This window comes from Chrysoperla carnea, chromosome 1 (assembly GCF_905475395.1).
Source record: "Chrysoperla carnea chromosome 1, inChrCarn1.1, whole genome shotgun sequence".
Taxonomy (NCBI): Eukaryota; Metazoa; Arthropoda; class Insecta; order Neuroptera; family Chrysopidae; genus Chrysoperla; species Chrysoperla carnea.
In genome coordinates this window covers 6,032,961-6,055,396 of record NC_058337.1, presented here as the reverse complement: position 1 = coordinate 6,055,396, position 22,436 = coordinate 6,032,961, and the positions used below count along the sequence as shown (strand labels likewise).

Genomic DNA, 22,436 nt, shown 5'->3' with positions numbered 1-22,436 from the left:
CATGGTACAAAGTTTCACGTTTAAATTCTATGATTTTTCAGGCATAAATTCTAAGTATATTCTATCTTGAGACACTTTCTTATCTAAATCCCAAATAATGTAATCAAATCTCCAATATTTTCCTGGGACATATGGTGGGACTGTTCTTGTATCAGGAACATAATTGACTATAGCATATGTACCCTAGAATCATATAAATAAGCCAAATTGCAACAAAACCAAAAATATCTTCCCGAATAAGAAAATATTCCAGAACATATTGACACAATAAATTGTGAAACTCCTGGCGAGTTGTTACTTGGAAACAATAACACGAACTATAAAATGTTTGGCACGCTCTTCCGAGATATTTGATTTTTATGAAGAAACCGTTTTTACCTAATTATTCGAAGATATTTGTAGTTAAATAGAAACATGTAAACATTCTAAGAATAAAATTAGACCAAAACGATAAAAAATTATACAAATATCTGAATTTGTTAATTTTCTCACATAAAATTAAAATCAAAAGAGTGGTACCGTGGAACACTTTGTAAGAACTATGTCCCTTTCGCTATAAATAATGTATTATTGAATAACAAGCACAATGAAAGAATCCATGAAAATGAACATAGATGAGCTTTGACCTGACAACGTTCCGCATTAGAAGCGGGCACCGTAACCACAAGACCATGCCCTCGTTGAATATAATATTAATATTTCAAGATAAAATACCATAAAAAATGTGTTGGTCGTTATTTTTTCTAGCCCCATCTATCGATAGAAAATACAGTTCTAAATATTGCCTAGGAAAAAAATTGCATAATTGTTACCAAGGCAAATTATTATCTATTTTTTCTCCTACAAAGCAGTGATGGATTACCGCCTAGGCCCGTGAGGCCCGGGCCTAGGGCGGCACAATTTGGGGGGCGGCAAATTTTTCAGAATGTCAAAATTTTAAATCTGATATAATGTAACGACAATACATTTTAAGGATCTATTCGAATTTTTTTTATATAAATTTACAAATAAATTTCTATGAAATAGAATGGAATTTATTTTCTGATTAACTTTTTTATTTGTGAGTGCAATACTGATAAAAAATGTTTTATAACAGAAATAATTGAATATTGATAAGCTTTTTTTGAAGAATTTTCAAAGCTCTGTTGATTTTTTGTATCTTTAGTAAAATTATTACATGTAAGCCGCTTCTAGAATTGCACAATGTTTTCTTATTTTATTTTCAATGATTCTGGTGTCTCATATATGAATTGATATAAGTATTATAAACGGATAAATAATATAAACGGATTCAAAAAAATAAAATTTCATCTTTTAAAAAGGGCGGCTAATCAGACAGGGCCTAGGGCGGCAAAATACTTAATCCGACACTGCTACAAAGGACGTCTTTTTAAGACTTAAACTAAACTGTGTCAATATATGCTGGACCGAAATAATGTATAAACAAATTACCACTGGATAAGGACAGCCAAGATTGGTATAATTAAAACTTTTCCTTAAAGATGGCATAAATATTTTATCATTATACCAATAATTGCATAAATTGATATTGTTTATTTGAAACAATGATGATTCTTGGTATCCATTGCCCCATTTTTGGGCGCCACGAATTGAAAGCTAAAAATAATTTTAAAAACTTGTTTGTATATTGAAAATATTTTTTTTAGCTTTGTCTTATTTTACCATCATTCTTTCACGAGGTATATCGTCACGAAGTATAGTCATAACTCCATTTATAGTCCAATGTGTTTTGTTAGCTTTTGTTAATTTCAACTCTTTTAAATCATGCAAGCGATTTTCAATGTTATCAAAAGATTCGAAACCTTTTATTTTTATATTCTAAAACACCAACAACATAAAACTTATCTACAAAAAAAATGGGTCGGCATTCCACCCACATCAATTGTAAAAATCCTTTCAGAAAAACATTTATAGCCTACTCCTATAACTCTCATTCTCGTTTACTTTGAAACATAACGATTTAACGACTGTTTATTTGTTCCTCAAATTGGATCTTGAAGCCGTTTATAGTTTTTTTAGATTTTAATACTAAGAAAGACTCTACCTAGCGATATAAAAAATAACTATAGTTTGTAACGCCCACAAATATAGAATATTTAACGGAAATGTTTGTTTACAATGTTGTAAGCTAATACAATAAAGTACGTATCTTTTGTCTTTTCATTAAATGAAAAAATTAACTGAGTTCTTTAGTATGGTTTACATTTTTTTCTACTCTATAAAGCTACTAATGTCAAAAGTATCCTAAAAATGACTGAGTGGTTATCGAAAACATCAGGAACCAATAAAATGGAAAAACAAGGTACATATAGCAGTTTTCAACTTCAATGGGTAAAATTAGAAAGACTATACCTATCCTACTATAATTTGAGAAGTTTTGATTCGACAAAATGAAATCAACCAAATTTGGTTTCGCCCCGAGGCCTTTTCAGCTCTCCCTTCATGCCCTGGCTCAGATTTATGGTGGACGTCATTGAAAATTATTGGAGTTGGCTAAAAATGGATTTTCAAGAAAATCTGACAACTGATGCAAGTGGCACCCATATCGTAGCCCTAACACATTTTTTGGGTTGTACAGAAATTCTGTCCAATACTAGAGCTTCAGAATTTCTTAACATTTACGCTCGTTAAATAACGATACTTACAATTGATTGAACATAATTTATAAATAAAAAATAATTTAACAAAATTAATAAAACTACATTAAAAAGACACTGCATAATTATTATGCAATTAAATAAAATAAAATTTTGTATAAAATCGTTAATTCAACTTGAATGGATTCAATCTGAAACTGAGCTCGATATTTTATATGAAACTTGTATTGATTGTTGAATCACGCACATGCATTGAATACAAATACCGCAAATTCTAGCTACCTTTATCAATTCATCGAATTTATGTAATAAATAATTTAATTACACATCATATCAGTAACGGATTTGTCTTTTGATCAAGTAAAATACGGAATTTCTGGATTATGAGGTAAAAATAACATCCTTTATAAATATGCTATAATTCAAAGAAATAATAAAACTAATAAAATGAATAAATAAAACAATATTACAGAATTACCAAATAATCAGATTAAACTGATTACATAATTTAAATATTGTTAATTTTCAAAACACGAACATCGCATAAAAAATCGGAAATTATTTCCAGATTAGATAATTATTTATTGCGCTATCTACTCTTACATGCGATAACTTAATTTTTAAATCTACAAATTTCCTAAAACTTTTTTTTCTAAAATTAATATTTACAAGTGAAAACAAACAATTGACTGAGTTAATTGTTGAAATACCATGCATAGTCAGTGTTGATTTCTTTATCACATTACACATACAAACATGTGACACATACATAACTGATAATCAAGTATAGTACATATTATAAAATTTCCGCCTAATTGGCGCCCTAACGGGTAAACAGTGATGTTTACGAAAAAATGTTTCAAACAAAAGTTGTTTAATTTTTGATAAGGAACATTTTTTACATTTAAACTTTTGTTCTATCTCTAACGGTTTACAAGATGGGTCCTACGGGCCCAAGACTCAATTGACCTATGATGCTCATTTACGAACTTGAACTCACTTTTTACGTCCTGAGTACGCTGTAAAAATTTCAGCTCGATATCTTTTTTCGTTTTTGAGTTATCGTGTCCACAGACGGACGGACGGACGGACGGACAACCGGAAATGGACTAATTAGGTGATTTTATGAACACCTATGACAAAATTCTTTTTCTAGCATCATTATTTTTAAGTTAAGCGTTACAAACTTGGGACTAAACTTAATATACTATGTATATTTCATACATACATGATATAATAAAGCTCCCGTAGTAAAACATTCTAGTGCAAAACACGAAAAAGGTGGCACATTTAAAACTAGCATCGAAAATGGAAGATGCATACACGAAAGAATTTAATCATTTCGTGGAAAAAATTATCAAAGGTTCGAAAAACTTCACTGCGCTCATAATAAAACTACTTACCCAATCCTTGATTTTGTTAACAGGTCAAATAAAAAAAAATCTTTAATACCTACTGTTTTCGGTCATATTTTCTCCGAAAATATAGACTTATGCGTAGAACACTCTTTGAGGGTGTTTGGGGATGTCAGAAACAAGGCAAACGAGTTGACCTTTAATAAGGCTTAAGCCTGTTAGTTTCAAATTTTAAACATTCTTTGATTGGCGTGAAACTTTATAATTTTTTTTAAGAATCCTGTTAAATATTCATTGCAAAATTTTCTTTCACCCATTTTAATAGAAAAGTATTTTTATCTGCCCTGGGTCTATAGAAATTTTTCTTATTCCACTGTATATCGGTGTGAAAAAGAAAATTTGGAAAATTAAATGGATTTTCAAAAAATAAAAGTAGATGAGCCGGTAAAATATAAACACCTAACATATCCATATTGCAAAACGAAATAGTAAAGGATCGCAGAGAACGAAGAGTAATCGCAGTGCTTGAAATTTAATTGCAAATTTTAACCATTCTTATCTGGAAAACCGCTTTTCTTAATACATTTTTTTTGACCTTAACGATCGAGATTCAATCCCATGCGCGTATATGGTGTTCTCCTTTAATACTTTCAAACTTTTTTCTGTATCTGATCTACCTTCGACGAGCGTTTAGAGAGTGGCAACTAACTCCTGGGACTTACTGTATATACAGGTTGTCAAAAAAGTACAAGACGCTCTCCTCCTGAATTTAAGAAAATAATAACTGAAAAAAAAATGACCAAGAAAAATGTTGTAGGATATTTAAACAGTTAACTCAGTTTACTTAACGATGTTGTATAACATTTAAAATTAATTTTAAATTCAATCGATTTATTCATGATATGCATTTTCACATTTAAATTCTATGATTTATCAGGTGTAAATTCGACAAATAATCTGTCATGAGCCACTTTCTTATCTTCATCATAAACGATGTAATCGATTCTCCACTCTTTTGCTGGTATAAATGGTGGCAATTTGCTTGTATCAGGAATATAATTTATTATAGCGAATGGGCCCTAGAATAATAAGGTTATAATAAACTACATTAAAACAAACAAAAAAATAACTATCCGAATAAGAAAATAATCCAGCACATATTGACAAACAAATGCTGGAACTTCAAGCAAAATGTCATTTTAAAACAAAAAAATACGAACAGTAAAATATTTCATTTTGTATCCTCAACCCTCCCACAACGACGAAACGTTTGCTTGAAACATTTTTTTAATACACCCCTTCGAAGAAAATGACTGGCTCGATTAAAAAAAATATATTAAAATGCACTAAAAAGTAAAAAAATAACGATAATATAATGTAGTTAAATTCTTGTTATTTTTGGAGTCGGTGTCAGCCAAGCTAATGTAGAAAACTGTTCTGTCAGAGTTGTTTCCTTGGCTGACACCGACTCCAAAAATAACAATAATTTAACTACATTATATTATCGTTATTTTTTTACTTTTTAGTGCATTTTAATATATTTTGGAAAAGTTTTCCTGTTGAAGTCGGTTTTCTTTTTGTTAAAAGTTTTTTTTATTTTGTGATTTATAGTGAATCTGAAGTACACTCACTAACTTGTCACTAAAAAGAGAATCATGGAAGTGATACTGAGCTATTCGTCCTCTTGTCGTGCAAACTTAATGCAAATTTAAGACTTTTATGATTTTCTCATGGATGTCGTTGTCAGAACTGTACCAAAATGAAATGGGACCAAACGGGAAGCACCAGCTTTCAAACAGATAAAGAATCATCAAAATCGGTTCACCCAGTCGAAAGTTCTGAGGTAACAAACATATAAAAAAAAATACAGTTGAATCGATAACCTCCTCCTTTTTGTTTGAAGTCAGTTAAAAATGGATCGCTCTGTATGTATTTTTAAGACAAAATGTGCCAATATATGCCAGATTAATAATGTATATAATCAAATTTACCAGTGGATAAGGACAAGGAAGATTGGTAATATTTATACTTTTCTTTAGAGGCCCTATAAATACTGTATCAGTATCCCACATATCGCAAAATTTTAAATTGTTCATTTGCAACAATGACGAATCTTGATATCCATTGCCCCATTTTGTGGCGCCACGAATTGATGCCTAAAAAATTATAAAAAATTGTTTTAGTCCAGTACAAATCGGCGAAGGTGTACAAAGAACTATTCCACCTCAATTTTTGTACATGATTCTATTCAAATTGTGCTATTGAATATGCATGCACTTATAAATCCAGGATGTTTACCTATAAGTTGGCTACATATGGAAAACTTTTTTATGATAAGGTTTACGGAAAAAATTTTCTCTATAAAAAGCTCTGCTTTCAAAAATATTAACATTCTGCTATTCACTTTTGACTTCGGTGTCCACAAATTAAGCAAGTTCGATAGGAATGTTAATGGTCGTTTAAAAATGTAGAATCGTATACAAAAATTAAGGTGAAATAATTGTTGGTACTCATGCACCGATTTGTACTCGACTATATGTATTTATAAAGAAATAATCTTTTTACGTTTTTGTTATTTTTATTTTACCTTCAATCTTGATCGTGGGATATCATCACGAAGTATACTCATAACTCCATTTATAGTCCAATGAGTTTTGTTGAGTTTTGTTAATTTCAGGTTTTTCATATCCGATAACTTATTTTCAATATTGTCAAAAGAGTAGGTACCTTTTATTTTTATATTATACTTCTAAAATCGTAAAAACATAAAAAATGAGACGGGACTCTGATATGGAAGCAGCTCCTATTAGTTGTTAGAATCCATTCCAAACAAAAAATTTTGGCATACTTCACTAATTCTTAATAACGTTTACTTCGAAAAATGGCAATGTACCTTCGAAAAATATCAATGATTTATAAAATCGCAAAACTAATAAATCGCGTCAGGAATCGGCTTTAAATTTAAGGATGTACGAGCACCAAGGCAATTTTAAATAAAATTGATTTATGATCAATCAAAAAAAATTAAAATTAAATGTCAATCCTTAATAAATTATTGAAAACAAAAAAAAACCGTTGTGCCCCATTATTTAAGAACTAGCTGGGAACTACCCGCTTTGCTGGGCAACATCCCCCACTTGCACCCCTCCCTCCACATTTCCTTGCGTTGGATAACAGTTTTGTAATGTACACGTCATGCTCTTTTATTTGATACCCCACTTAGGTATATTTGTAAATATTCGATATTTCCTTCCCACTTTCTCGCTACACCTTTCTACCCTCCGAAGGTTAAAAAAATTTCTAAATGTAATTTAAAACATTCTGACCAAGTTTTGAACTATTAAAAGCCATAATTGAAAAATATGAATTTTTTATTCATGAACACCCCCGCAACCCCCCTTGTGGATGGAATTTCGTAAAATCCGTTCTTAGCTGACCTCTACTTGGCAAAAGGAATATTCCTGCCAAATTTCAAGTCTCTAGGTCTTATAGTTCCAGAGATATCGTGATGAGTGACTATATCTATAGAAAGTCTCCTATATATTTATAGATAGAAGATGTATGAGCACGGTAGTGGGAAAACAAATTAAAAAAAATTTATATTTTCAATTTTGATAGTAAATTATGTTATAACTTGACAATAATAAGACGAAAAGTAAGAATAAAATTGTTCGATGCCTGGAGTAATTTTCAAAATATCGAAAATTAATTTAATTTAATTATTTAGCTTTCGATAATTCGAAAACCAAGGCAGATATCGAAAAATTTTATTCTATTTTGCGTCTACATTCATGAAGTTATAACAACAATTCATCATCAAAGTTGAAAATAATCTTAATCGTTTTATTTCGAAGTGAACGTGATTGACTGAAAATGATTGGAGTTGGCTAGAAATGTTTTTTCCAGAAAATCTGACAACTGATGAGAGTGGTATCCATATCGTATCCCCGCCGATTTATAGATTTGTACAAAACTTGTGTTTCCAAATTTCTTAACATTTACGCTCCTGAAATAACGATAGGTACTTACTATTGATTGAACATAATTTATAAATAAAAAATAATTGAATAAAATTAATAAAACTGCCTTAAAAAAACACTGCATAATGATTAGGTAATTTAAATAATATATTTTTGTATACTATTGTAAATTCAACTTGAATGGACACTCAAGCGAAACTGAAGTCGATATTTTATATGAAAATTGTATTGAATGTCGAATCACGCATGTGTACAAATGAATTTTTCCATTGATTTAAATACCAAAAATTCTTGATCAATTCATAGAAATTCTGTCACAAGTAATTTATTTACATATCACATCAGTATTGGATTTATTATATTTTTTTTAGATCTTGCAAAAAAGGAATTTTCCGAAAGATCTTAAACAAGGTATGTATGAGCACGGTAGTGGGGACACAAATTTAAAAAAATTGAGATTATGTAGTGGACTAAAATTTACCACAATTCCTTCATTTTTCGAAAAGTTATCGGAAAAAGTTGAAAATATGAGGTTACTGCGATTTTCTTGAGATTTTGAAGTTATTTTGATATGTTCAAAGTTGGATATCAGACACGGTCGATGCAGAAATTCATAGCAAAAAATTCTTTTTTTTATTCGTCTTAATCCGATCAATAGAAACAGAGATATTCAAGAAAACGTCACCAAAGAAAACAATGTGGAGACACATTGTACCAAAATTGTTATCAAAACGTGATTTTGATAACAGTCTGTTAATCTTCCAACCATTTCGAAACGATTGTAAAGTAGGTACCACACCTGATCCTAAACCTTAAAAAAACTTTATAGTTTTTTTCCCAGTTGTTTTATCCTCAATTGAGTATTCTTTAAAGTTAACAATTTTTTTTTATAGATAAAAACTTCATTATATTAATTAAGTACTTATACTTACTTTTAGTAGTTTTAGTTACACCTACTACCACAGTTCCACGATCATTTTTATATCATTTTATTATTGAGAATATTTTAAACTTACTAAATAAACTTTCATAGAGTAAATAGGAATAGATTTGTAATATAAAAAGAGTCCTTTCGAAAAAGCTCCATAAATATGAATTTTTTTTTTTTAATTTTACGAGTTTCTGAGGTGGTTACTGAAGAAATCTCTAGCTCGTACACGATTTTAGGCGATATCACAAAAAGTATTCATCCAATGGTTAAACTAATACGATTTTTTAAAATATTTTTTGGTCAAAATTACTGTATATTCCGATTTGGATAAAAAAATATTTTCTTGACTAATTTTGACCGAACAAATACAAAATTTGGTTTCTTTGACGATTGGACGAGTAATTTTTGAGAAATCATTTTTTTGTACTTTTTTGTTCCAGAATTACTCCATATTTCAATGTTTCATTAAATTCTGAAACTAAATTTTTCCCCCGATTTTTTTTTTGATTTTTTCGAAGGGGTACCTCTTAAGAAAAGAGCCAAAAATTGAATTTGAACATAAATCATTTTTATTGTAATTTTGACCCAAAAAAATACAAAAGTTGAGTTCTTATAACGATTGGACGAATAATTTTTGAGATATGGGTTAAAATTTTACTCAAAAGATGATATTCCGGAACAATTTCTGTAGTTGATACCTTAGAAACTTCTGTAGAAAATCAACCCGATTTGCATGTCTTGGGATTGTTTTGGGCTCGACAACCATAAACATCCATCCTATTTGTAGATAAGATAAATATTTTTCAAAATCTTTCTCTTTTTATTTAGGCACACAAAATTAACGAAATATATAAATATTAACGAAATACAGAATCGTACTCGAAATTTATTTCTTTAATTTGTCCAAGCCGTTATCCCGAATAATAAAAGTATCGCCTGATATTTGCTTGTAATCAATTTCACTCAATAATACTAATTGTTTAATACATTGTATTAAACAAAAAAAAAAGTAACTTTATAGCAGGAAATTATAAACATTGTACTCATATAAAAAATAGTTTTTCGACGTAAAAAAATGCAGTTTGTTTAATAATTAAAGGACATTGTGTTAAATAAATAAAATTTCCAGCTAGATACATGTCAATAGACCCAGTATTCTGCCCTAGCACACACAATATAGTCACGGAGCCACCCGCATACATTGTCATTGATAAATCCTTTTGAAATTGATTTCGCCTCCCGTGAATTCAAAATGACGGATACTCGCTTGATATAATAATTGAAAAAAAAAAATTCCAATTCAGTCCGATTGAATTCCGATTCAATCCACTAGAACTAATCGGAAATTTCCAATTAGATGCAATTCATGAATGGGATCGAATTGGAAATTTCATATTGGGTTGAATTGGAATTCAATCGGAATGAATTGGAAATTTGAATCGGAATTCAATCGGACTTTTTTATCAGGGCAGTTTCAGCATGTTTGCAAATTTCAGTGGAAAAAAAATGCACTCTGGACTATCAAATCCAGATTTATTAGAACTTCTCAAGAATTTAGAACTACGAAATACATAATTTTTGTTATACTTAGAACAAGCTGCATTATAAAAACTTTCGTCTCAAATCTATATCTACTGCTAACCATTTTCTTGCCCCCCCCCCGTTCCTATTTTATGACGTTTTCAACTTTTAACACTTAGAATTATTCAACACATGGATGGAAGGAAGAAAACTTTATAAGATGTTGAAATGGGTAGATCCCACGATTTCAATTTAGTATACAGAGGTCCTGAGTAGATTTACGAAGACAACCAAAAGGTTTTCACAATTACAAATCCCTGTGCAGGGGCGTAACAAATTTAACCTTTGGATGAGTATGCGCTACACCAACAGTTGCCTGAAATCGGCAAATGTGCGATAATTGGGGCGATCGAGCCCTGATTTTTAACCCTGATATTGACATATATTATTTGCGTTATGTTGTTATACTTACTAGATTTTCGCATGTTAATTTCAAAATCAACAAGTGCAAAAAAAATTACATGTAACGGAAATCCTTGGTCAACAACATTGAAATTCTAGTCATATAAAAGTATAATATATAATTTATTAATCGAAGTTCTAGACATCAAATATGATGTTTTATTTTGACTGTAAAATTTTATTCTTAGTTTTTTATTTTTTTGCTATAAAATATGTTCACAGTGACGATGCAAAGAATGAAGTAAGTTTTTAATAGTGTTGTCCTGTGGGATATAATTAAATTTAACGGGAATAGTTTCGAAACTTCCGATCGGTAACGACAAAAAAATGTATAATTGCCAATCCTTAGGCCGAAAAATTGGTCGGCGCTCTGATCCAGTACCGAAAAACTTTAGTACCAAACATGTAATCGAATGTATTCTCTCTTTTTTTACAGAAAGATTATACATTAAAATTAAAAGGATGGGAAAAAATGGCTGAAAACAATCCATATATCAAGTATCAATCAATGAAAATGAAAAAGGTCAACCGAACTCATTATGTAATGGACGGAACAGTTGAAGTATTACGCGATGATATTTCTAAAGACGATCTATTGGTTTGTATAAAGTTTACTATATTATACAGGGGAAAGTTTACTATATTAATCGAGGAAAATGCTTCAAACGAAAAATGTTAGTTTCAAAGGCATTTTAATTTCTGCCTTAGCACGTTTGTTTTTTGTAAGTTTTTGATTATTGATGGGGGAAAAGAAGTCTAAAAATTGTGAAATTAAATTTCAGAGAAGTTTGACGTGACGTATTAAATGCAATGGCTCCCTGATGATTAATTATTTTTTACTTTCTTGTTAGATTACAATCTTAGGTGCTCAAAAAAAGACTAATGGATATCAGCAATCATCCCTTGTGCAATTGGAGAAGAAAAATTTTTGTGAATATATTCGTACTGAAAAAATGGTTATGGAAGATGTTATTAAATGTACTAACATTACTGATATTTTTAATAAATGTCCTCCACCGAAGGTAAATTTTTATGTTCATCCGTATAATTAATTCCCGATAGTAGTATTAATGGCGCGATACAATACAATACGAGAAAAATATGCCTCTGATATTGTCTGAAGTTTCAAAAGTGTCCTAGCTTTTTGACTCACATGATTTCCACAATTGGAAGTTTTCTATCCAAAGTCTTTTTTCCACAGTCGATGATTTTCTTTGTTTTGTGTTTCTGTTGGAATGTTTTGTTAGATCTTTTAGAGTAATTAGATCTTTTAGGCTATAAAACACAAATTCAGTAATTTTGACGATAGAATGATCAGTCCCCGGTATATTACTTCAAGTCGCTCCGTGAATCACTCTTCGCACAGGATTTTAAGCAATATTGTCGAAATTATTCGTTTTTCTGTCCAATTGAGAGAGTAAATTATTAAAAAGAAAAGAAAATTTTTCCGATTTCCCCCTATAGGACGGTTGGAAGAATAGTTACACTCTATATAGGAAGATCAGTGGGATGTTATTTAAATTCTTGTGCGCAGGCTGATTCTCGAAGTGATTTTATTCGATGTATCTCAAAGTAATTGTCTAATCGTGAAATGATACGTATTTGTATGTTTTTTAGATTCTAATTACCCTAGCTAACCTGAAAACAGGCACAAAGTGTTTTGAAATTTTTTTTCTAAGATATTAGAAATTACATTTTAAAAAAATTCAAGCTCGAAATAAAGCAAAAAAGGCAAGATCATTCGAAAGTTTGATATTATTGGTAGATTTCGAAACTCGGAATAAAGATAATCGGAGTCTCTTGATTATTTACCGATTGTCTCTCGAAAATTTACCAAAATCATTAATCTAATGACTAACGTCTCGGCTTTTTTCTCTCGTATCTCTCGGTATCTCTAATCATACGTTTAAAACAGCACTGATAAAAATTTTTAAATTTTTTTATTTTTTAGTACTCTGAACAGTTTTCTAACTTAGCTTAATTTTTTTTTTTTTCATTCTAGGGTGTCTATTCTGTAACTAATTATATGCCAGATCCAGAAAAAATGCCAAACTCTCTTCCAATAAATTATTGGAAATTTACATTAATCAATCAAATTGGCGATACTGCGTTGTCTGGAATACATGTGTTTGTGGATGTTGAGAAGAAGGCTCCAGGAACTTAATTATATTAATCTCAACAATGAGCAATACTTATTTATATAATTTTCGGTTTTTAATTAGATATGGAAAATTTTGTGGTGCACATAGATTTTGTTTTACTAGCATTTTCTAATTAAATAAAAATTTCACATAATCTCTCTGTAAATAATTTCTTTGGAGAAAAAAATGAATAAAATTTCCTTTTCTGTAGAAATATTAAATTTAATTTGGGTATTTATAAGTATCTATTTTTTAAATATTTAATTAATTCAAAGAATGAATTATGACCCTGGGCAACACTAACACACTCCGTCGAAGGTAAGTGGAATTGCCCCTCGCTAAAGTACTTCGAGTAAGGTCTAAAATATTGCAAAAAATTGTGAAGTTAGAAAAAATTAATCTCATTTTGAACAGCTTTATCCTCGTAATAGGGTCTACAGAGACGATTCTAGGCGCATATTGTAGCAAATTCAGTCTACTTTAAAAACATCTTGAAAAAGTACTATCTAAAACTAGCACTTTAGGGTTATAATTGCCAAAATCTAAAAAAAAGCCGAAATTTGCACGATTTTTTTCGATTTGTGTCAAAGTTACGTGCGGCACTCGAGATCACAAACTTGGACTATTCATTGGGTCAACATCATAAACAATTCTGCTAAAAATCAGAACTACCGGATTTGAAAAGCTTTATTTCAGAAAGTATTGGGTCTACAGAGTCCATTCTAGTCTCATATTTGTAGCAAATTTAGTCTACTTCCTGAAATGGTACTATCAAAAACTAGTTTTTAAAGGTTATAATTGTCAAAATCTCAAATTTTCGCGGTTTTTTGGATTTTTAATAAAGTTTGTGTTTGGCGCTCGAGGTAACAATCTTGAATTATTCATTAGACCAACATTATAAACAAGACTTTCAGACGACAAGGTTACTGAATTAGGTTAGGTTAGGTTAGAGTGGCTGTCCTGGGGTGGAACACACTTAGACCATAGGGTTCCTTGTGATACCGTAAAAGGGTTGGCCCATACCCGGCCACCACTCCATAAACCATTTGGATCTGTTTAAGAACAGCAGGAGGGCTTTGACGTCGGCTGACTTAAGGTACTGAATTAAATTTGTGTAAACAATTTTTGAAAAAAAAAAATGAACACAATATTTTATATTAATTTGATAATATTATTTTTATTTACAATAAAACAGGTAGCACATAAAACAACGGTATGCAATACGCAGCTAACATATAATAATTATACTGAAGGGGTGCTATACATTATCACTGGGATCATATCTTAAATACACATTTTTTTTTGGGGTCCTATCCAGCAAATCACATGTGCGTTGATGATTCATTTAAAAACTGTTGAAGTAAAGCTCAATAGGGATTATTAATAAGTCACTGATGGTTATAAATCTATATGATATGAGCTTTATTTTGGGTATCAAAGCGCATGTGATTTGCTAAACAGACAACATCATTTTGAATTTAATTTGAGACACATTAAATAGTTACATAACTTACAAAATTACAATAATTTACACAAAAAAAACTCATTTTTTTACATTAAATTATACAACTATCTCCCAAACGATTGATAAAAATTATCTTTGATTTCGGACACCCGGTATTTAACGTCAATAGGGCAAACTTATAGGATTTTCTAGCGGACAGTTTCTCACGAAGTATTAATGCCAAAACACTTCTTGCAGATTTCATGTAAAATTATCCTAGACTATTGATAAATTTCGAGAAAGTAATATACAAAGCATCGAAGAAAAAACTTTTTTGCTTACACTTTTACTCTCGCGATGAGATAAATTCTCACAATATTGAAGGACTTGAATAAAATATATTTTTTTAAACTGTAGATCGGTTGAAAAAAACTGACATTTCGTTCTTGCCGCTTGTGCAATAGAGTGAGATTTTTTCTCATCAAAAGAAGATTCTAGTACGAAGGAAGTAACAACTCGACTTATTAGATCCATTTCCATTTCCTAAACAATTATATCCATTATGAATAAATGTTAAATATGTCTCAAATTAAATAAGTAAATAAAATACATAAAAATTAAAAAGAAAAAATTATTATTTTTTGTTGTTGTTTGTTTGTTTTTAAATATAAATTTTTATACACTTATAGGAGATTTGATTGATAATCAATAAATTCAATTTTAAATCAATCATATCAAATATCTCATTAATTCATTAATCTATATATTCATCCATAATTAATAATTATATAATTTTATACACAACTGATTTTGGAAATACATCATAAAACAGGTACCTATAAAAATATTTACAATATAAAATAAATACATTTATTAATATAATTCATTAATTTTATTTTTAATTATTAGTAATTATTCATTTATTTTGTTAATTTTAATTAATTAATTAATTTTTTTTTTTTTTTTTGTTAAATATTAAATGCATCTGTGTTTAGATAAATTACTATCAGTAAAATACAATTTGTTTCAATTTATTTTAGAAACATTTTTTAGTACAGGCTGAGAATTTTCATATAAAAAAAATTAATTCGTTCGGTTTTCCAACGCGATAATTAGGAGAAAAATGGTAATTTAAAAAAAAAAAAACTAGGAGGTTGTAGCGCTAAAAAAATGAAAAAAATGAGACTCGCTGAAGTCAAATTCCTTCTTGAATTAAAATAAATTCATCAAACATGATTTCATCATGCATCTACGAGATACATAATTAGAGGTTGTAGGGCAACTTTTGTAGGATGCTTCGTTACAGATCGTGCACATTTTTTCTGTAGAATTTTCGCAAAAAAGGCACCATTAAAAGCTACAATTTGAGCCTTGAACGGATTTCCTGCGAGTCATACAACCCGAGAAATAAAATGGACAAAAACATGTTCTAGTCTTACTTTTTTTCGTTTTTTAACGCTAGAATATCCTTTTGTTATATAAAACTGATCTTTGCGTCTTTTTTGGATCTTTTCAGTTAATAACTTCTTACGATCTGATTTTTTCTTAAAAACTTCAATTTTGCTCCTAATTATCGCGTTGAGAAATCGAACGGGTTAATATTTTTTAATACCGAGGTATTATTTTCGCCGCACATACTGCACTATATGTATAAACTTTGATAAATTAAATTGTAGTAATTTTCAAAAAAATTATAATTTTCTGCATCGTTCGAAAAAAAAAATGTTGATAATGTCAGATAGCTCTTATTTTCTCTTTATTTTGTTATAGAATTCGTATTATATTTTAGCTTTTAATTTATCCTATCGTAGTCTGAAGGTGATAAACTACGGATTAACCACCTCCGGTAAACCAACACAAAACCTATACTATTGAGGGAATACAGATAAATTAATGAAAAATGATTACAAATTAGAAGTTTTACATAATTCATGATATTACAGAAATTACTAATCCGTCATTTTTCTTCCTAATCGTCAATAACCATAGACATATAAGAACAGACCACTCTAGTAACGGACGATTGTGTAATTGGGATTCCAGACTCAGTAAAAAGAGAACGTTGCTCTCACGTACGTTTTGCCTCTTTTTTTGGACGTGACTTACTGGCGCACTTGTCCACTTACAGTAAGCACTTGTCCAAGACTGTTAATCAACTAAACAAAACGTACGTCAGAACATCGTTCTCTTTTTCTAGAGTCTGGGCAGATCATGCCCACTTCTTCAGTCTATTCTTATATATCTATGTCTATTACTGGGTTTTATAAGTCCGATGGGAATTTACACTGTTTTAAATGTTTTGTACTCAAAGCCAGCGGTAAATTCCCCAGTGATTTTTTCACAGGAAAGACTTCAAAACTTTGTATAAATTAAAAAACTCTCATTTTGCATATCTTATTGAGAAAGTTAGGTCAGTAAAAGAGCCTTAGAACATTTTCCAATAGTGAGAAATATTTGCTTTTAATTGATACTGTATACCAGGCAGAAAATTTTTCCAGAAGCTTCCTGAAATTGAGATAATAAAATGGAAAATTTCTAATACCTATTCATCACTCAAGCCACTTCTTCTTTCTCATTCCCTAAATATAGCAATAATCGAATATAAAAATTCATTTCACTTTGATTTAAACAAAATATTTTTTAGGCAATAATTTAAAAAATATCTTTTAATGCCAGATTTATATCTTTTAATGCCAGATCAACTAATACGATCCCATCAAACAGGACCAACAAATATTCAAGAAAATAAATAATATTAATAATTTTTCATTTCATGTTAAAATTCCACACCCAAAAAAATTAATGAATTTCATTTTTTTTAAATTTAATTTGTTAAAAAAATAAATTTTGTTTTTTAAAATCTACAAATTTATAAAAAACCTACATAATAGTTTTTTATTTTTTTTAGCAATCTAATAATAAAGACCTTCTTTTCTCTAGTGCTTTCATAAAACGTTTAGGGATTAATAAATTTTTTCAAGAAAAAATAAACCCGTCTAAAAATTAGGCATAATATTTTTTTAGCGCGTTTTTCGTGTGTAAAATACTTTTGAAGTAAACTATATTATATAATTAATTTTTTTTTTTTTGTATTTACAATACGAGGCCAAGCTGATTTAATACAAAGCTAATAATTTGTAAAATATTAAATTTAAAAAAGAAAAATTGAGAAAAATATGGCTTTTCGTTAATTTTAAATCCAAATCTTGATGGATAATTTTTTTCTACAATGGCAAGTATGAAATTTTTAAATTATACTTTTTATACTTATTAGGGAACTTGTACATGATTAATTTTTTGTTTGTAACACAAGATAGTATTTCCTAATATTCAAAATTCGCGCTAAAACACCAAACTAAACTATATGACGTCATAAAATCGATATCGGCAAGCACGATTTATATTAATATTCGTGTTCTTAGAAGCCCAGCTCACAGTTTCGTGAAGTAGCACATAGTCGGAAACACAAGTGGTGTCTCGTCTGTCTTCGCTTCGCCTTTTCCGACACGTGACATCCAAACGACTACAGGCGAGCTTCATCTCCACATTCTCGTAAAAAAATGTGAAGATAATTGCAAGCAACACGCACAGAAAGCTACAGCTTTTACCACTTCGATGACAGTCATAGCAATTAGATGCTTACAAAGTAAGTCGAGAATGTGGTCGTGAGTCCTTCACTTCGACTAATTTCGAGTACACTAGGCGAATATACAACGCAATATTGTGGATGAGGAGTAAGAATATTCGATAGAGTGACGTCATGTTTTATTGAATGGTGGTTTTTTTTTAATTGAAATTCCCTTGTCCGCCAAGTACCAAGTTCCCTAACACCATTCCATTCCTTTATGGTATCATATTAACATTAGATGTAATAACATATGAAGTTGGGAAGGAATAAAAAGGAGGAATAACAGATAGTTATCAATTCCTGCTTCAATTCCCATATTCCCAACATCATCAAATGCCACTACAAACTATATACATAATTTTGTAAAAAAATTAGTAATACAATCAGAATTGAGCGATTATATTTATTATGAGGTCTTGTTTGTCTTACTTTGGTACCACAAATTTTCTGAATAGCATTTTATTTGTTCAGTTTGACTAGAAGAAAATACTTACAAGTCGTATTCGAGCTATATAATATTTATAAGTTTGTGGTGTTTAGAAAATTTGTTAGAAATAATTATTCTGATTGAATTACTAAAGGTTTATTTTAGGTTAACGGCAAGAAACCAATTTTATACAACAAAGTAATGAAACCGTATCTTGATCTTGAATGAATACGGCTTTATTTATAGCATCCTTATGGGCCGGTTTAAGTTTTTTTTCGGTACGAATTAATTTAAGTTCTTTTCCCGAATAAGTTTATCGTACCTACACTGCACTGCTTGAGACTTACACTATGGATGATCATCACGAGAATAATTTTATCAACTTTTACCAACATTTTGTCCAAATGTTGTCCAAAATATAAGAAAACATTTCAGCAGATTCATCTTAAATAAAAATTGTGAATGGGAAAGAAATAAGATTCAAGGTCCCTGTACAAATCAAATTCATAGAAACGTTTCGATCAAATTGTCAGAAAATTTGGTAAAAGATTTTTCTTAACATACCTACTGAAATAATGATAAAATTATTAACGGACTTTGAAATATGAAGGGATCAAAATTGTAGCATAGTTTCTTAAAAATAGAGCAAACGCTTTCTAGTGGCTTTTCTCCCAAGATGAATATTACGTCAGGTCTATAGGGTCCATCATCTTTTATGTCGGTATATAATTATCGAAGAATTTTGACATTTGTCAATCAATTCAAGAGACAGTGAGAGATCGTAAACATTCCGTTCATCAACGATCAAGGCTTTTCAATGAACTGGTTGCGGTGTCTGATTGTCACCTCCAAAAGGTAAAGAAAGCAGCATGTTAAGAAAGAAAGTTTACAAAATTTTCAAACAAGTAAACCAAAAGGCCTTTTGTATTTGATTTATGCTGAGTTCAATTTATTGAGATGCTATAAAAAGATCATCACCATATACTATTTTAAAAAACAATAAAAACACATTGATAGTAATAATAATAATAATTAATATATTGTTATTGTCATCAAAAAACTGTCTGTTAGCTCATAATTATTGACTAGATAATTAAAAAACTAATTATTTATATCATTTGATTAGTTTAAAGGTGTATATGATGATTCCCTGCTTTACGTGTAGTAAAAAACACTTAATAACTCAAGTCATTTTAGAAAATAAAAAATTTTTAAGTTCTTTTAATCTAACATTCTAGTAAGTTTCATTTCTAGTTCGGTAATAGCTGTCCTCTACTAATTTTTCAATCAAATTGTGTGTTTTATTTCAGCTAATCGATATTTTGCCTTCAACAATCCTCAATAGTCAATTCAAATTAGGTGGCCGACATTGACTTTTTAGTACATGGACCGCTGGTTCCTTCAAAAGTACCAGCAAACGCTCGTGCACTAATGAGCCCTAGTTGTTTTGACGTTTCCAATACGTCACTATGCATTCATACACTAGTACGGAATTCGGGCGACTAGCGGTCTATGAACATAAACGTCTATGGTGGTCGCAATTGATGCAAGGCAAAAATGATCGATCACAATTTCCCCAAACAGAAATGTTCAAAATACTTTGAGCTGCTGCTTAAGCATTTCCGTTGAGATCATCCGTAAACACGCCCAGTTTACGAATTGTATATTCTTTGTCGTTAAAGTTTCAATAAAGATGTCTAATTTTCATCTAGTTTAGTAGCTACTACTTTGACATTTAATTTGTCGGCCATTTTGAATACATACTAGAACGTTCTAGATGACAAAAACTATAATTTTTTTCTAGAATGACTCGATTTGATATTTATTTTTATTTCTTTTTTTTTACAAATGTAATAATAGGTTATGTAATTGTGAAGAAAAAATTGTAAAATAACATTTTTTTTAATTACATTAAATGTACGAAATTGATTAAAATTGAATTGATAGTTAATTTAAAACATTTATTGACTGTCAATTAATCAAGATCATATTCTCTTACATTCAATATAATAGTCTGCACGAAGCTGAGACTTAAATGCAAATGAACAAGCATAGATTCTAGATTTTTTTTTCATTCCGTGATATAAATTCTCCAGTGAACTGTACTAATTATGATCCAGCAACACATAGTTTTTAATAAAATAATCACATTTTTATACAGTTCATTGGAAAAAGTCTTAAAAACTCCAAATAAGACTTTCTTAAAGCCTTTTTTCTTTGAAAATGGGAAGAATTCTAATAAACTCTGAACATTTTTAAATAAGTGAAATATTCTCTGAGATTTCGGAGATTGGAAAAGTTATTCAGAATTTTTCAAAATATATAGAACCGAATAAAAAATTCTCTACAATTTAATTCTTTAGTAGGTTAGGTTAGGTTATAATGGCTGTGCACGAAAGACAAACTTAGGCCATACAACCATATATATGTGCTTTACCATCTTTCTCGCTGATAACTTCATTTATCAGCTCCTCAATTATTTTGAGACGCTTAGTACACCTTCTCTAACCATTAATTAAATTATTTTTGTTGTTGTGACGGCGGGAATCGAACCCGTTATCCTAGGCATACCGCGTGCGGAATTTCTGATGCTTTAACCGAATGTGTAACTAACTAGTAAAAGGCAAAACATTGTTTGTTGAGAGGAGCATAGAAGAAGTATTGAGACAAAATAAAAATTCCTGTGCTTATCTCAATAAAATATCTTGAAGTCTTTTGTATATAAAATTGAATTTGTCTATTCTATACTTTGGCTTCTTTTGAGTAAATGTTTCGCCTTTTTCGAATTTATTTGGGAATTTATTTTCGACCAATGAGGAATTTTTTACTCATTTTTTTTATTCTAAAAAACTTTGCTTATTCTGCTTTTAGGTATTATTCTATTAAACAATCTGAATTAATCTTATTAACTCTTAATACTTCTTCCAAAAAGCCCGAAATCTCAGAGAATAATTGAGTTCATTTAGAGTTGTTCATAGTTTATTTAAATTATTCCCATTTTCTTTTAGTTTTTCGGAGACAAAAACCTTTTGGATATTCTTGTTTAGGGTTTTCAAGATTTTCAGAGAAATATTTCTACCAGGGTTTCTACATCATCGATCAAAATTCTATGCCTAGCATCTACATTCAAGCCTCAGCCTCAATATATAAGTAATAAATATTTAAAAAGCCTATTTTTATTATTTATTTTTTTATTGGTTACTTACACGTATAAGTATAATTATAATAATAGTAATTAGTAATAATATTTTAATATGTATAATGGTTTATTTTTTTAAAATTTTATATAATAATTAATCTGGAGATGCCATTGGTCCTTTTTACATGCATTTCTAATAATTAATTAATAACATTTAATCAATAATAATTAATAAGATGTATGTATGTGATGTTTATTTACTTTTTTTTAAATATGTATCACAAATTATTAAAGTCAATTTTCTTTTAAAATTATTATTTTAAATATATAATATTTATATAATACGAGATTATTTATATATATATATTTTTTTTTTTTTCATCGTCAATATGTAAAATTATTTAATAATAATAATAATTATAATATATAGTCTATTATTTTATTTTTGACTGCTTCTTAAACGACCCGCAATTTCCTTTTTAGATAAATTTTCATTATTGTTTTTTGTATTTTCTTGTTGTGATTCTTCTGTCATTCGATCTAATTCAATCATTGCTTCTTGTATTGCATTCTCCAATTGTGTATTCAATTTACGGCTTCTAAAAAATTTATTAAAAATTTTAATTATTTGAAATAGTATTTTTGGTTTAACTAATACAAAATTATGTTTGGATAAAAGAAAATTTAATCCGGTCATTCTTAACAAATATATATCGATAATACTCTCAAAGTATTGAAACAATGTGAAGTTTCGAATCTTTCGGAATAAAAGTAACAATGCTGTTGTTTT

General features: G+C 29.4%; 3 protein-coding genes across 3 annotated transcripts in view; 1 reads left to right on the top strand and 2 right to left on the bottom strand.

Moving 5' to 3' along the window:
* Positions 1-27: 27 nt before the first annotated feature.
* On the bottom strand, positions 28-6,685 carry LOC123290628. Its single transcript, XM_044870882.1, has 6 exons — positions 6,561-6,685; positions 5,965-6,129; positions 4,945-5,052; positions 1,684-1,839; positions 1,453-1,617; positions 28-183 (listed from the first exon to the last, which is right to left on the bottom strand). Exons 1-6 carry the CDS (start codon positions 6,657-6,659, stop codon positions 28-30), a joined length of 849 nt encoding a protein of 282 aa, XP_044726817.1. The 5' UTR covers positions 6,660-6,685.
* Positions 6,686-11,050: 4,365 nt separating this feature from the next.
* LOC123290401 lies at positions 11,051-13,063 on the top strand. The gene is made up of 4 exons (XM_044870568.1): positions 11,051-11,108; positions 11,304-11,465; positions 11,719-11,889; positions 12,870-13,063. The coding sequence occupies exons 2-4, from the start codon at positions 11,340-11,342 to the stop codon at positions 13,029-13,031; spliced, it is 459 nt and encodes a 152-aa protein (XP_044726503.1). The 5' UTR covers positions 11,051-11,108; positions 11,304-11,339; the 3' UTR covers positions 13,032-13,063.
* Positions 13,064-22,085: 9,022 nt separating this feature from the next.
* Positions 22,086-22,436, bottom strand: part of LOC123290627 (putative uncharacterized protein DDB_G0271606) — a 101,967-nt gene continuing 101,616 nt past the window's right edge. The window contains exon 6 of the mRNA XM_044870881.1: positions 22,086-22,245. Coding sequence (XP_044726816.1) covers positions 22,086-22,245 — 160 coding nt within the window. The remainder of the gene's footprint in view (positions 22,246-22,436) is intronic.